The sequence below is a fragment of the Aegilops tauschii genome, chromosome 1 (genome assembly GCF_002575655.3).
Source record: "Aegilops tauschii subsp. strangulata cultivar AL8/78 chromosome 1, Aet v6.0, whole genome shotgun sequence".
In the NCBI taxonomy this organism is placed as follows: domain Eukaryota; kingdom Viridiplantae; phylum Streptophyta; class Magnoliopsida; order Poales; family Poaceae; genus Aegilops; species Aegilops tauschii.
In genome coordinates, this window is record NC_053035.3 from 428,007,696 (window position 1) to 428,023,628 (window position 15,933).

The following is a 15,933-nucleotide window of genomic DNA, read 5'->3' on the forward strand; positions in this document are numbered from 1 at the left end:
TGACGAGACGCGCTCAAGATTTATTGACGGTTCTAGTTTCGAAGTGCGGCACTATTCCCGGATGGCGTAACGTCGGCACATTTTCTCGGCCGTGGTGTTGCATATGCCATGGTACTACTAGTTCTTTTTCTACTGCTGTGTACGTGCAAAAACTGGCACCATCGGATACATATCTTACGCTTGGTGTTCGACAGGAATAACCTCGTGGCGAGCTATAGACTAGTTTTGCTCCATGGCGCAATCCATCGATACTACTACTGTACAAATGTATACATTTTTTAAAAGGCTAGAGGGCGGGGCAGTCTAGCTTGTTCCTTTTCACGGGAGGCGAGGGCCTTTGTGATTTGACGGCTCATTACTGCTGGAAGGCGGGGCCTTATGATTTGACTGCTCGTATAAATGTGTCGACGACCTGAGGAGGAGCAAAGAACCGTGTGGTATACTCAATTTTTCCACTGGAGTATGACGGAGGAGCACGAAACACGGCAGCCCAGTGCCATATCCTCTACTCTCTACTCTTATTATATATTACTAGCAAGAGGCATTGTTCTATTGGCAATAAAGAATGATCTAATTTGCTAGTCATCTCATTTTTAGCATTGTTCTATTCATGCCTCGCAGAGAAGGTGACACGTGCGGCGAAACACCCGAAGCAAAATAAGAAACACAGGAGCAAAATAAGAAGGAGGATTATCACCCCAAAAAAGAAGGAAGACGCACACACAAGTCTGGGGTGCTGCTCTCACTACATGAAGGGTTGCTGGCCGCGGAGTCATAACTGCTTCTTCATTGCCTCCACGACCTCCATCTCCTTGCGCGTCTCCTCCGCCATCTTCATCATTGTGTCCATGACGCGGGATTTCTCGACGCGAGCCTTCATCATCTGTTCCACGACCGCATTACATACCTTGATAGCAGCCGGGTGCTCGATGCGGAACTTCGCCAACTCCTCCTTCTGTTCCATGACGAGGGCCTGCAACATCTTCATCGAGGAACTACTATTCTCATGCAGCTTCTTCCAGCCGGCGTTCTCCTCCTTCAGCAGGTCGAGCTCGTGGCAGAGCTTCGCGTTGTCCTCCGGAAGTTGCAGGATTTCGCCGGTCGCCTTCTTCTCCAAGGCAATGCTCTTCTTCAGCAGCATCACCAAGCCGGCGGTCAACTCCCCCTGCTCATTGAGCTCAGCGGGCATGTCGTCAGACTCTCCTTTAATAGCTCCACCAAGCCGTGGATGAACTCCTTCCGCTTATTGAGGTGCTTATTGAGCTGATCGGGCATGCCGTCGAGGGATAACGACTCCAGCGCCGCCAGCTCGGCATGTTCGCCTCCGCGTCTAGGGCGCTCATGGGAGCCATCACTTGCCTGTGAGAGATCTTTCGAGGTCTCTGCGTGGCGGCGATCCCTCTCTTTTTTTTCGCAGCCTTGGTTGCCGCTCCCTTGTTACGAGTAGTTCTCGACCTAGAGCTCTGCACACTGGCCATGGCAAGGACGGACGAAGAAGCAGGACTTATGAGGAGGAAGGTAGAGTAATTTTCGGTTAGGTAGTTCCCCTTTTTATAGCCTAAGTACTAGCACTAGTACTAAAACCTGCATAGTGGGAACACGTTCAGGTTTGGTACGTACTGGTAGGTGTGAGGAGGCTTGCACTTAATTGTAGCACTAGTACTTTCGAATGTGATGGGAACAAGGTAAAGATTAATTGATGGTTTTTGGTTTCGAGGCCCGAAACGGCTCCGGATGAGTTTAGTGGAACATAAATTTCAAGTAGACTACACTGCTCAGATGCGTAAATATTATGTTACTGTCAAAAATTGGCACAAAATACGAAGGAGACCAATGGAAGTACTACTAGCAACCCATGATTTAACTACTCGCATGCGCAGTGGAGTAGTAATGTCTTTCTTCCGCCCTCGTGTCCACTCAATTTGCATGCGCTGTATTAATTGACCATCAATGAAGTGAAGGACTTTACACGCATCAAATTATCACATGGGGTGGATCTTGGTACAAAATTGCGTCCGCCCGTGTACCCGCATGTGTGTGCGAGGGAATGAGTGCGTGCGTGGCGTGCATGCACATCTTCGCTTCGTGCATGTACCGCCAGTGCGGCTCAGGGAGGACGAGTACATTCTTCTGGTACCAGCAGCACGTCACTGTGATCAATCCACACAAGGATGTCGCGACAACGCCTCCACATGTGCCACGTGCCCACGTGGCTGCATGAACTGTAAGAGAGACACTGTGTAGCGTGCCATTGTGTTTTGCACATACTCGAAGTACTAGTAAGGTACACGTGCATTGCACGCGTCAGATTTTGCAACCAAATTACGAATAAATACCACACTGTAGCATGTAAGCTCTGAGTCATATATGCCTGATGTAGACCTTCGTTTAATTCTTATAGTTCATCTCATTCAAAATCAATTAGTTTTTATAAAAAACCTAGGGCCTCTTTGATTCGTAGGATCTCCAAAACGCGGGAATAGGAAGAACATGGGTTTATAGTGGAATGTCGTCTTGAATCCTACAGGATGGTACGAGTGTTTGATTGTGCATAGAAAAAATGCAGAATTCTTTCAAAGAGGTTTGAGTGGATGGGATGTTTCCTATGAAATCTAGTGCAAATGAATCATATGGAAAAATTCCTATGGTTTACAATCCTACGAATCAAAGAACCAAGATAGGAAATATTCCTAAGGATTAGAATCCTCCAAAATTCCTTCGAGAATCCTTTGAATCAAAGAAGCCCTTAATCTATTTTATGATTCATGGAATTGTGCGTTGTAAAGCATAAAGTACAAACAAAGAATGGCAATTCAACTAGAAAAAAAGTTTGGGCAGTTACGATACGGAAGGTTCTAGCACAAAGGAGAACCACTTTTTTGAGATTTGTGCATTATGCTTAAGTTCAACCATGGAGTCTGCTAGATTGTACATGTGGCAAAATCCGGTGGGGGGCTAGAAGATGGTGCGAGGGGCCGAGTGGACAGAGACTATGAAGGGGTGCACAACTGCGAGATCGATATTTAGAGAGACGGGGCGAGAACGTGCGCTGTTGCGCGCAGTGGCCGAGCCATGAAAAATGTCCCATGAGCTAGGGGGCCAAGCATTGCTAATACTTTACGAGGAGGGCCAATTCATCAACTTAAATCATTTTTACCAGCAATTGTCTAATGATCGCATTCATATTAGCCTCGATATATAGTGATGTTAGGGGGGGCAGGGCCCTTGCTGCCCCCGGTCTTGGCCATTGTGTGCGCGTCTGAGAGATGAAGCGGAAGGCATGGATGATGAGAGGGGGGCGTTGGATATATAATTAATGTGGGTGTATTAGCTATATATGTAATCCTATATAGAGAGGTGTAGATTGATCGATGTGGACATGGGAAAGAGGGTGAGACCTCACTAGATATATAGATTGATCGGTTTATGTGGAAAACTATGAAAGACCTAGCTATACACACACACACACACACACATAGAGGAACATCGATCGTTGCGCATGCACGTCAGAGATAAAGAATGCCCGATATGATGGAGAGGGGGATGTGTGTGCCTTCATGGGAGACCGACCTGAAGAAAAGGATTGCATGTGTGCGATGGATAATGCCGACAGGTAGTGTGTGTGCATGCATGCACGAGAGAAAGTTAGTGGTACAATTATAAAGAGAATACCAATGTGTGGGTGTAAAAGACTAGGTGAGGTCATAATCAATATAAAGTTGAATTCAAATATTTGAATAAGAGATCATGATGTTTGAAACCCATGCATGCATGAATATAACGGAGATCTGCGTGGTGTGGTTTGGAAACGAGCATGTTGCAATGTATACACATTGAACAAGGTCAGATTGGTTTGAATTTGAGATACCGATGGCAGACATCGTTTGGCCACATTGCATCCGTGCATGGACAAACTATTCTAACTGGAGATGATGGTTGGCTTTCGCATCACATATCTATATATATACCCCTATATATATTATATATTATATTTTTTATATAGTGTGAGGATAACTTTAACTTTGAAAGATGGTCGTTGGATGAGGCCAATCCGATGGTGCAGAGCTGACAAATTTGAACACTACTGGCCGTTGGATATCATCTAGATTCCACCAGATTTTGCCACGTGTACAATCTAGAAGACTCTATGGTTGAACTTAAGCATAATGCACAAACCTCAAAACACAAGCACTTCTTCTTTGTTCTAGAATCTTCCGTATCATAATTGCCCAAATGTTTTTCTACATGATTTGTGTTTACTTTATGCCTTACAACGCACAATTCCATGAATCTTAAAATAGATTAGCTTTCTTATAAAAACTAGATGATTTTGAATGAAATGAACTATAAGAATTAAAGGAACATCTACATCATGCATGTATGACTCAAAGCTTACATGCTATAATGTGGTATTTATTCATAATTTGGTTGCCAAATCTCAAGCGTGCAATGCACGTGTACCTTACTAGTCTAAATGGTGTCTGTGTGTGTTGCGCGTGTTAAACACATTGTACGTAGTATATCATACTAGTCTAAATTGTATTTTTTTTCTTTTGGGTACACGTTAAGCTTGTTCTCCCGAAATTTCAAGCCGCGCCTTGTTATGCCGAAATTTCAAGCTAGCGTCTCTGTCTATCGTGCTGCGAAACTCCCACCTCTTCAACCCGTGCCTTGTTAGCCCGAAATATTTAAGATATATCTTTGTCTCGTTGTGCTCCGACAACTCCCTCCATCTCAACCCGCGCCTTGCTATTCCAAAATTACAACGCGCGCGAAAACTCCCACCTCCTGTGAAATCCCGACACGCGAAATGCCCGTGATACCCCTGAACCGAAAGACCTGCCTCAAATCGGTGGGGGTACTTTCGTAACTTACCCCACATTTCGGACAAGCGCGTCCCTAAGCCATGGTTCCCCACTCCCATCCCATTTGCCCACCCATTCGTACACCGAGGCCGGGAAAACCCGCGAAGCCCCACACCCTCCTTCGTCCGCCACCCAGCCGGAGCCTCTTCCCCAACGACATCGTCCACAACAACACCTCGACGTCCCTCATCCACTGTACCAGATGAGGATCTGTCGTCGATCTAGTCGTCCCACCGGTTCAGCCACCCCGTCCTCCACCTCCAACGGGCTGCCCCGACGTTCCCCTCGTCTTTCGCGCCACCTCCATTCCCACACCGCCGTCTTCACCTACACCACCGGAAGAGAATCAGCATCACCGTTTCCTCGGATGAAGCTGCGGCCTAATCGGCGCCACCAAAGAGGTTGTACACTAATCGCCGCATTTTCTTCTTGATTCGATCTCACGGTGCTGCCGGCGCTCGGTCCCGAGCCGACACGGCGTGGCTCCATCCACCGCGGCGTCGCCGGCCACTTCCTCCACAGCGTCGCTCCCTCGGCGGCGATGTCCACATCAGTAGGAGCTGCTGCTGCTTTAGCTCTCGCTCGCGCTGCTGCTCTGCTCTTGCTCTCGGTCCCCTGCCTGGTCTGCTCTTGCTCTTGCTCTTGCTCGCGCTGCTGCTCTTGCTTGCGATGCTGCTCCGATTTAGCTACACTTTAGTCGACTGAATCGACTTTTGGGTCAGTCGATTTTCAGGGGGTGGGGGGCTCGCCGGAGTTAAGGAAGAACCAGCCGTAGCGGGGAGGGGGGCTCGCCGGAGAAGTACCCCACTATCTATCTTAGGGTTCAGGGTGGGGGCGATGGTCGCTGGCGGTGGTGGGGCGGTGGCGTGGGGATCGCCGGAGAAAAAGCTCGGCACGGGGGGCTGTAATGACCAAACCTCGAAGGATTTGAGTCTCTATGCTTACCGTGCAAGTCCCTGGAACGAACTCGCTAGCACACACAATATAGATGAATACCAGAATAGCAAGTGCATCATTTATTACAACGTATGATCCAGAATGTATAAAATAAAACAATCTGCATAGCACTTGGCCAGCTTTATTCAATCAAACATCGGAAAGTAGCAGAAAATAACGATGAGTCCCATCATAGCCCACTGGCGATGCTGAGTGCAGACTCGCGACCCTAACGGTACCTTACTCTTCGTCTGAATATCCTGCAACATGAGACGTTGCAGCCATATAGGTCAATACTTGGAACGTATTGGCAAGTTACACGGGAGTAATAATATAGCAGACCTACATGTATATGCATAATATAACAAAAGGAAGGCTTGAGGGTTTATTTTTGCAGAAAGCTGATTTTGTCCTCATAACTACCTAATAGTCAAATTTTTATTTAGTTCTTTTATTACTACAATTATATACACAAGGTTGAGTTGGCAAAATCAACTCCAACCTAACCTTTATTAAGTTTTCCCACAAATATTATTAAGTGTCACATCTATCAAGATCATCCAACAACTGTAATGGCATAGTGGCTCAAAGTTACCCATAACCGGGGGCACGGCTAATCATGATTAGTTTTAATACTTTGCAGAGTTTTGCACGCTTTACCCACTAGACTGAACCCGAAGATTGAGACGACGTCTTTCAGAAGCAGTCACCTCCACCCCCGGCAGCCGGTACACCTACTCATATCTACATCTGCTAGCTTACCTGGGCGAGGATCCCACAACCTACTCAACTAAGCCAGAGCCCATTTAGCTAGTGGTTGCGCATGGAAGCTACTTGTCACTAAGTCTGTGTGATCTTTTTGATCCTGGGCGGTCGTCCACTTACATTCAGAGGGTATAAACCATGATGTTCTTGAAACCACCCTCAATACCAATTCTGCCCAGAGGTGAATTAAGTCCTGAATTACTACTCAATTTGTTATATTTATAGTCCTCACATAAGCTCAATGAATACACGAACCACCCCCGTCTACAAAGCATAGCAAGCTACAAGTACCACGATTTGCAAAACACGGGAAGATAGCTCAACAGCATAACAAAATTTATATATTAATCCTATACATGCATATATTCATAGTGTGATATAACTACATGCATAGAAAACGATAGGTAAATGATGATCAACATGTTACTTGCCTTGGTTCTGGTTCAGAAAGTCACACTCCTGACAATAGCTCGCGTCGCACTCCGGACAATCTACACGTTTCACACCATTCAACAAATCAATCACCAGAACACGAAAAGAACCAAAACAAAACCAACAGCAAGGAAAACATTTTTAAAACTCAACAACAGAAGCTTAACAGCACCTAAATTGCACTACGGTCACAATGCAAAAAGAAACACTCGATTCCCATAAACGGTTTGAAAGTTACGGCCTCCGGAAGATTCAATTCAAATTCAAACGAATTCAAATTTGAACGGTGCAAGCATGTGAGATTTTGGTACTGTGATAAACTACTGGTATTTGTGAGTGCATAGGAAAAAGAATTACCTAAATTGAGTATATAAACTAAAAGATATAGCTGAAAGAAGTTAGAGAACAAATCTGGAAAGAAAAACAAAAACAACAGAAAACTCCTGCACTGTTCGTGCGTGTACTATAGCTGGTTGCCACATGGCAGCACGTGATTGGTTGGAGGACCTCCTGTGCGTGCGTGCTCACCAAAAGTAGAGAAAACCGCGGCGGCTTCGGGCATCGGTGGCGGTGGCTTCGGGCGTCGGCGGCGGCGCTCCTCCGGTGGGTCTCCGGCGAAGACGAAGGCACGGACGGGTGCAGCGTTGAGTGGCGGAGGTGGTGGTGGTGTTCAACGGCGACGGGGCTCCCTCGAGCGGCGGTGGTGAGCTCAAGAATTCCGGCGTGCTCCGGCGATGTCGATGCCCTCGCGCTGCTGCGATTCCGGCCACGAAAGTAAGTCAAGCAAGTGCGGCGCGGAGCGGCGGATTGAAAGGAGCAGTCAGTGTGTCTCTGCGGGTCCTCACGGCAGCGGTGGCGTCAGGCGAACGGCGGCGGTTGGCAGAGCTCCACGGCGAGATGCGTTTCGCCCTCGCTCGAGCGTGCGGCAACGAGATTGATCGGGGAGGGGATGCGGGGGTGCTTCGTGGGCGTGGGCTCGCGTGCGGTGTCCCTAGGTCGCACGGGGTTGGACCAGGCGCCGGATTGGTCCGGGTCGGCCTCGGCGTGCGCGCGGTGGCGCGTCCGGCTCCGTGAAGGGGATGAACAGGTGCGGGGTCCGCTGGCAGAGAGAGAGAGACAGCGGGTCGGGCGCTGGTGCGGGTCGGATCGGGTGCGTATCGCTTCGCGTGGGTTGCGGTGGCTGTGGGCTGCAGCTGCACTGCTGGGCCGGCTGGCTGGCTAGGCCGCTGGCGGGCCGGCTCGCTGCCTTTCTCTTTTTTTTTAAACAAAAAACTACAGCAGTAAAAATAACTAAAATAAAAACAACATAATAAAACTAAAACAAATTATATATACACACAGTAAAATCTATACTGCTAATATAAACTACAGGAACGCTAGTTCCTCACCTAATGCAATTTTGTAAAATAATTTTTATGCAATAGGCCACTCAAACAGCAATAAAACAATCAAATAAAATATTTTGAAGATTGCAAAAATTACCAGAACATATCAAATGAACTGGAAATAATATTCTGCACATTATGAACATTTTTAAACAGGGGAGAAGTCACATTATCTCCACTCCAATAAATTTCCTTTGTTGCATAATGATTTGAATATTTCAGAAAAAGCAAATAATGCAATAAAAATATGATATGCATATGAATGATCTAATAACATCCTGATTTAGGAAAATTGGGATGTTACAAACCTACCCCCTTAAGATGAATCTCGCCCTCGAGATTCGGGCTGGCTAGCAAATAGGTGTGGGTGATCCTGCCTGGGATCTTCCTCTCGTTCCCAGGTAGCTTCCTCTTCTCTATGATGATCCCACTGAACCTTGCATAACTTAATTGTCTTGGTGCGAGTAACTCTCTCTGCTGTCTCCAGAATCTTAACAGGCTTCTCCTCATATGTCAAATCACTCTCCAACTAAATTGCCTCAAGTGGCACTGTGTCCCTCAATGGAACATCCATCATCTCTGCATGGCACTTCTTCAACTCAGATACATGAAACACATTATGAACTCCTGACAAGGATTCTGGCAACTCCAGCTGATAAGCTACCTCTCCTCTACGCTCCAAGATCTTGTAAGGCCCCACAAAACGTGGTGCTAACTCACCTTTGATTCCAAACCTCTTAATTCCACGAAGTGGTGAAACTCTAAGATATGCACGGTCTCCTACCTCATATGTCAGCTCCTTACGTTTTGCATCTGCATAACTCTTCTGTCTGGACTGTGCTATCTTCAGCCTGTCACGAATCAACTTGACCTTCTCCTCAGCATCCCTGATCAAGTCTGGTCCAAAGAACTGACGTTCTCCAACCTCATCCCACATCAACGGTGTCCTGCACTTCCTACCATACAATAAATCAAATGGTGCCATCTTCAGACTAGCCTGATAACTGTTATTATATGAGAACTCTGCATAAGGTAAATTATCATCCCAACTGGACCCATAGTCCAAAGCACAAGCTCTCAACATATCCTCCAAAATCTGATTTACCCTCTCTATCTGCCCATCTGTCTGTGGATGGAAAGCTGTACTGAACTCCAGCCTGGTGCTCAAGGATTCATGCAACTGACGCCAAAATTTGGATGTGAACTGAGTACCTCTATCAGACACTACCTTCCTTGGAACTCCATGCAGACAAACAATTTTAGACATATAAATCTTTGCTAGATGAGCACTGGTATAAGTAGTCTTTACTGGGATGAAGTGAGCAACTTTAGTCAAACGATCAACAACTACCCAAATAGAATCATAACCTGATCGAGTCCTGGGTAGACCTGTAATGAAATCCATACCAATCTCATCCCACTTCCAATCAGGTATAGGCAATGGCTGTAACAAACCTGCTGGTCTCTGATGTTCCGCCTTAACTCTCTGGCACACATCACATGTTGCAATATACCCAGCAATCTCCCTCTTCAGGCTAGGCCACCAAAATCTTTCCCTCAAATCCAAATACATCTTAGTATTACCTGGGTGAATAGAATAAGGTGAATCATGCGCCTCCTGAAGAATCAACTTCCTGATATCTGCATCTTGAGGTACACAAATACGCTTCTCAAACCATATGGCTCCATGTTCATCCTCACGGAAACCTTCTGCCTTACCTTTAACCATATTCTCTTTTATCTCAGCAATCTCCTTATCATTCTTTTGAGCTTCTCTGATCCTGTCAAGCAGAGTAGGCTTTACCTCAAGTGTTGCTAAATATCCCTTAGGAACCATCTCCAACCTGAGATTCCTGAACTGTTCACATAACTCGGGTGGCATATTATCAATATTAATTGCATTAGCATGGCTGCTACGACTCAATGCATCAGCAACAACATTAGCCTTACCAGGATGATACTGCACATTCAAATCATAATCTTTAATAAGCTCCAACCATCTCCTCTGCCTGATGTTCAAATCCTTCTGAGTAAAAATATACTTCAAGCTCTTATGATCAGTAAATATATCACAATGATTACCAATAAGATATGGCCTCCAAGTTTTCAATGCATGCACAACTGAGGCTAACTCCAAATCATGTGTAGGATAATTATGCTCATGATTCTTAAGCTGACGTGAAGCATAAGAAACAACTTTACCTTCCTGCATCAAAACACTCCCAAGTCCTTGACGAGAAGCATCACAATATACCTGGAAGTCCTTATGTATATCCGGCAGAGTTAAGACTGGTGTTGTAACCAACCACTGCTTCAATTCCTGAAAGCTGGCTTCACATTCACCAGTCCAAACAAACTTCTTCTCCTTCTTCAACAATTCAGTCATAGGCTTTGCAATCTTAGAAAAGTTCTCAATAAACCTCCTGTAATAACCTGCAAGGCCGAAAAAGCTGCGAATCTCTCCAACTGTCGTGGGTGTCTCCCACTCTGTAACTGCAGCAACCTTAGATGGATCAACTGCAACTCCATTACCTGACACAACATGTCCAAGGAATGCTACCTCATCCAGCCAAAACTCGCATTTGCTGAACTTGGCATACAACTGATGTTCCCTCAATTTCTCCAATACCAAACGCAGATGCACCTCATGCTCTTTCTTATTCTTGGAGAACACCAATATATCATCAATGAAAACAACCACAAATTTATCCAAGAACTCCATAAACACCTTGTTCATCATATTCATGAAGTATGCAGGAGCGTTAGTCAATCCAAATGACATAACAGTATATTCATACAACCCATACCTCGTAGTAAAAGCAGTCTTTGGAATATCTTGCTCACGAATCTTCAATTGATGATAACCAGAACGGAGATCAATCTTAGAAAACACAGTAGCTCCCTCCAACTGGTCAAATAGATCATTTATCATAGGCAAAGGATACTTATTCTTAATGGTTACCTCATTCAGAGAACGATAATCAACACACATCCTCAAGGTCCCATCCTTCTTCTCCACAAACAAAACTGGAGCTCCCCAAGGTGATGAACTTGGGCGAATAAATCCTTGTACCTGCAATTCTCTTATCTGCTTCTTCAATTCCTCCAACTCTTGAGGAGGCATTCTATACGGTCTCTTTGCAATAGGTCCAGTGCCTGGTATTAAATCAATAAGAAACTCAATATCTCTATCTGGTGGCATACCTGGCAACTCCTCTGGAAACACATCTGGATAATCCCTCACAACTGGCACCTCTTCCAGGCTACCGCCCTTAAGAGAGTTCACTTGCACCTGATTACGCTTATACTTACAAACATATTTGATCCTCTTCCCTCCTGGTGCACTGAGAGTAATAGATCGACTGGCACAATCAATACGACCTTTATATAACTGTAACCAATCCATACCCAAAATAATATCCAGACCTTGTGACTTCAATATAATCAAATCCGCAGGAAACTCATGCTTCCCACAAGATAAAGTCAACTGATGGACAACCAACACCTGCTATCATCTCAGCTTCTGGGAACTCACTCTAATAGGCATACTAAGGGTTTTGGTTGGCAAGAATAGATGAGTTATAGATATAATAGGGCCGAAAACTATGTATATATAAATATATTGTACCCATATACATAATATGATCAAGCCAACAAAACACAACAACGAATAACACCAACAAACAAACAAACAACAAACAACAAACAATATGATAATATTATATATATAGTCGAATAATTTCGACACTAAGCAATTTAACAAACAACTACCAATCAAGCAAACAATCTAGTATCTTCATACCACAAAAGTGGACATAATCAGATACACTAACATGATAACGTGGCAATATAAAACAAACATGAATGGTGGTCTCAGCACTAGTTCCTACTTAACTGTCAACATACTTGAGGGGGTTAACTAATAAACAGTAAGTATAGCTAGTTTTATAAAATAATTTTCACTCCTATGGCTTTTCTAATCCATTTTCTAGGGTCACGTCCTACAGTCGACACAATGCTCTGATGCCATCTGTAACAACCAAACCTCGAAGGATTTGAGTCTCTGTGCGTACCGTGCTAGTCCCTGGATCGAACTCGCTAGCACACACAGTATAGATGAATACCAGAATAGCAAGTGCATCATTTATTACAACGTATGATCCAGAATGTATAAAATAAAACAATCTGCATAGCACTTGGCCAGCTTTATTCAATCAAACAGCGGAAAGTAGCAGAAAATAACGATGAGTCCCATCATAGCCCACTTGCGATGCTGAGTGCAGACTCGCGACCCTAACGGTACCTTACTCTTCGTCTGAATATCCTGCAACATGAGACGTTGCAGCCATATAGGTCAATACTTGGAATGTATTGGCAAGTTACGTAGGAGTAATAATATAGAAGACCTACATGTATATGCATAATATAACAAAAGGAAGGCTTGCGGGTTTATTTTTGCAGAAAGCTGATTTTGTCCTCATAACTACCTAATAGTCAAATTTTTATTTAGTTCTTTTATTACTACAATTATATACACAAGGTTGAGTTGGCAAAATCAACTCCAACCTACCCTTTATTAAGTTTTCCCACAAATATTATTAAGTGTCACATCTATCAAGATCATCCAACAACTGTAATGGCATAGTGGCTCAAAGTTACCCATAACCGAGGGCACGGCTAATCATGATTAGTTTTAATACTCTGCAGAGTTTTGCACACTTTACCCACTAGACTCAACCCGAAGATTGAGACGAAGTCTTTCAGAAGCAGTCACCTCCACCCCCGGCAGCCGGTACACCTACTCATATCTACATCTGCTAGCTTACCTGGGCGAGGATCCCACAACCTACTCAACTAAGCCAGAGCCCATTTAGCTAGTGGTTGCGCATGGAAGCTACTAGTCACTAAGTCTGTCTGATCTTTTTGAGCCTGGGCGGCCGTCCACTTACATTCAGAGGGTATAAACCATGATGTTCTTAAAACCACCCTTCAATACCAATTCCGCCCAGAGGTGAATTAAGTCCTTAATTACTACTCAATTTGTTATATTTATAGTCCTCACATAAGCTCAATGAATACACGAACCACCCCCGTCTACAAAGCATAGCAAGCTACAAGTACCACGATTTGCAAAACACGGGAAGATAGCTCAACAGCATAACAAAATTTATATATTACTCCTATACATGCATATATTCATAGTGTGATATAACTACATGCATAGAAAACAATAGGTAAAGGATGATCAACATGTAACTTGCCTTGGTTCTGGTTCAGAAAGTCACACTCCTGACAATAGCTCGCGTCGCACTCCGGACAATCTACACGTTTCACACCATTCAACAAATCAATCACCGGAACACGAAAATAACCAAAACAAAACCAACAGCAAGGAAAACATTTTTAAAACTCAACAACAGAAGCTTAACAGCACCTAAATTGCACTACGGTCACAATGCAAAAAGAAACACTCGATTCCGATAAACGGTTTGAAAGTTACGGCCTCCGGAAGATTCAATTAAAATTCAAATGAATTCAAATTTGAACAGCGCAAGCATGTGAGATTTTGGTACTGTGATAAACTACTGGTATTTGTGAGTGCATAGGAAAAAGAATTACCTAAATTGAGTATATAGACTAAAAGATATAGCTAAAAGAAGTTAGAGAACAAATCTGGAAAGAAAAACAAAAACAACAGAAAACTCCTGCACTGTTCGTGCGTGTACTGTAGCTGGCTGCCACATGGCAGCACGTGATTGGTTGGAGGACCTCCTGTGCATGCGTGCTCACCAAAAGCAGAGAAAACGGCGGCGGCTTCGGGCGTCGGCGGCGGTGGCTTCGGGCGTCGGCGGCGGCGCTCCTCCGGTGGGTCTCCGATAAAGACGAAGGGACGGACGGGTGTAGCGTTGAGGGGCGGAGGTGGTGGTGGTGTTCAACGGCGACGGGGCTCCCTCGAGCGGCGGTGGTGAGCTCGAGAATTCCGGCGTGCTCCGGCGATGTCGGCGCCCTCGCGCTGCTGCGATTCCGGCCACGAAAGTAAGTCAAGCAAGTGCGGCGCGGAGCGGCGGATTGAAAGGAGCAGTCGGTGTGTCTCTACGGGTCCTTACGGCAGCGGTGGCGTCAGGCGAACGGCGGCGGTTGGCGGAGCTCCGCGGCGAGATGCGTTTCGCCCTCGCTCGAGCGTGCGGCAACGATATTGATCGGGGAGGGGACGCGGGGGTGCTTCGTGGGCGTGGGCTCGCGTGCGGTGTCCCTAGGTCGCACGGGGTTGGACCAGGCGCCGGATTGGTCCGGGTCGGCCTCGGCGTGCGCGCGGCGGCGCGTCCGGTTTGGTGAAGGGGATGAATAGGTGCGGGGTCCGCTGGCAGAGAGGGAGAGACAGCGGGTCGGGCGCTGGTGCGGGTCGGATCGGGTGCGTACCGCTTCGCGTGGGCTGCGGTGGCTGTGGGCTGCAGCGGCGCTGCTGGGCCGGCTGGCTGGGCCGTTGGCTGGCCGGCTCGCTGCCTTTCTCTTTTTTCTTAAAAAAACAAAAAACTACAGTAGTAAAAATAACTAAAATAAAAACAACATAATAAAACTAAAACAAATTATATATACACACAGTAAAATCTATACTGCTAATATAAACTAAAGGAACGCTAGTTCCTCACCTAATGCAATTTTGTAAAATAATTTTTATGCAATATCAGATGAACATATCAGATGAACTGGAAATAATATTCTGCACATTATGAACATTTTTAAACATAGGAGAAGTCACATTATCTCCACTCCAATAAATTGCCTTTGTTGCATAATGATTTGAATATTTCAGAAAAAAAGCAAATAATGCAATAAAAATATGATATGCATATGAATGATCTAATAACATCCTGATTTAGGAAAATTGGGATGTTACAGGGGCCTAGAGGGATGGCCGGGGCGGCGGTGGACCGGCGGTGGGGAGTGTTTTCGGGGCGGGCGGGGCGGCTGTTTGGCCGGTGCTGGCTGGGGGCTCACGGGTGTGGAGGTTGAAGATGAACTACAGGCCCTTGATTTCGTATCCAACGGCTGCAAAATCGACTGACCGGAGATGAAAAAGTCAGTCGACTGACGTGTAGCCTCACCTCTAGTGCGTTCAGTTTCGACAGTAAAATTCAGTTTCGACAGCAAAATTCAATTTCGACAGTGAAGTTCAGTTTCGACAGTTAAGTTCAGAGATGAGCGGCTGATGTATACATCTAGCACTTTGTGGTTATGTATTTTACGTCATCTATTGGAGATGTTATTAGAATTCCACTCAGGTTAACGTTGTCTCTCTTGTCCTGCTTCAGCCTCGGCGTCGTACAACTCACCGGAGCTGCTCCAACAACGAAACCCTCCATCACAGCGGAGCAGTACCTCGGGCTCCATCTCCAGACGCCTAAGATCTTCTTCCCCTCCTCCAACAGCCAAGTCAGCCGGAGTATCCCCTCTGGCCAACCCAATCACGCTGAGATCGACATGGCTTCGCCAAAGAGGTTGTACAATTGTTGCATATCTTTTTTACTCTACATGTTATATATATTGTC

The 15,933-nt window shown here is 45.5% G+C and overlaps 1 protein-coding gene across 1 annotated transcript; it reads right to left on the reverse strand.

Moving 5' to 3' along the window:
- Positions 1 to 8,912: 8,912 nt before the first annotated feature.
- Positions 8,913 to 11,789, reverse strand: LOC141036581 (uncharacterized). The gene is made up of 6 exons (XM_073506363.1): positions 11,588 to 11,789; positions 11,457 to 11,539; positions 10,638 to 11,045; positions 10,188 to 10,343; positions 9,489 to 9,563; positions 8,913 to 9,380 (listed from the first exon to the last, which is right to left on the reverse strand). The coding sequence occupies exons 1-6, from the start codon at positions 11,787 to 11,789 to the stop codon at positions 8,913 to 8,915; spliced, it is 1,392 nt and encodes a 463-aa protein (XP_073362464.1).
- Positions 11,790 to 15,933: the final 4,144 nt, after the last annotated feature.

What these genes read in the sequence shown, in the direction of transcription:
- LOC141036581 (XM_073506363.1), bottom strand. Translation starts at nt 11,789, where the DNA reads ATGGATTGGTTACAGTTATATAAAGGTCGTATTGATTGTGCCAGTCGA. An exon ending in AGCAGATAAGAGAATTGCAG is followed by an intron (nt 11,046 to 11,456) that starts GTACAAGGATTT and finishes GTGTTCTCCAAG; the next exon opens with AATAAGAAAGAGCATGAGGT. An exon ending in CAGATGGGCAGATAGAGAGG is followed by an intron (nt 9,381 to 9,488) that starts GTAAATCAGATT and finishes AACAGTTATCAG; the next exon opens with GCTAGTCTGAAGATGGCACC.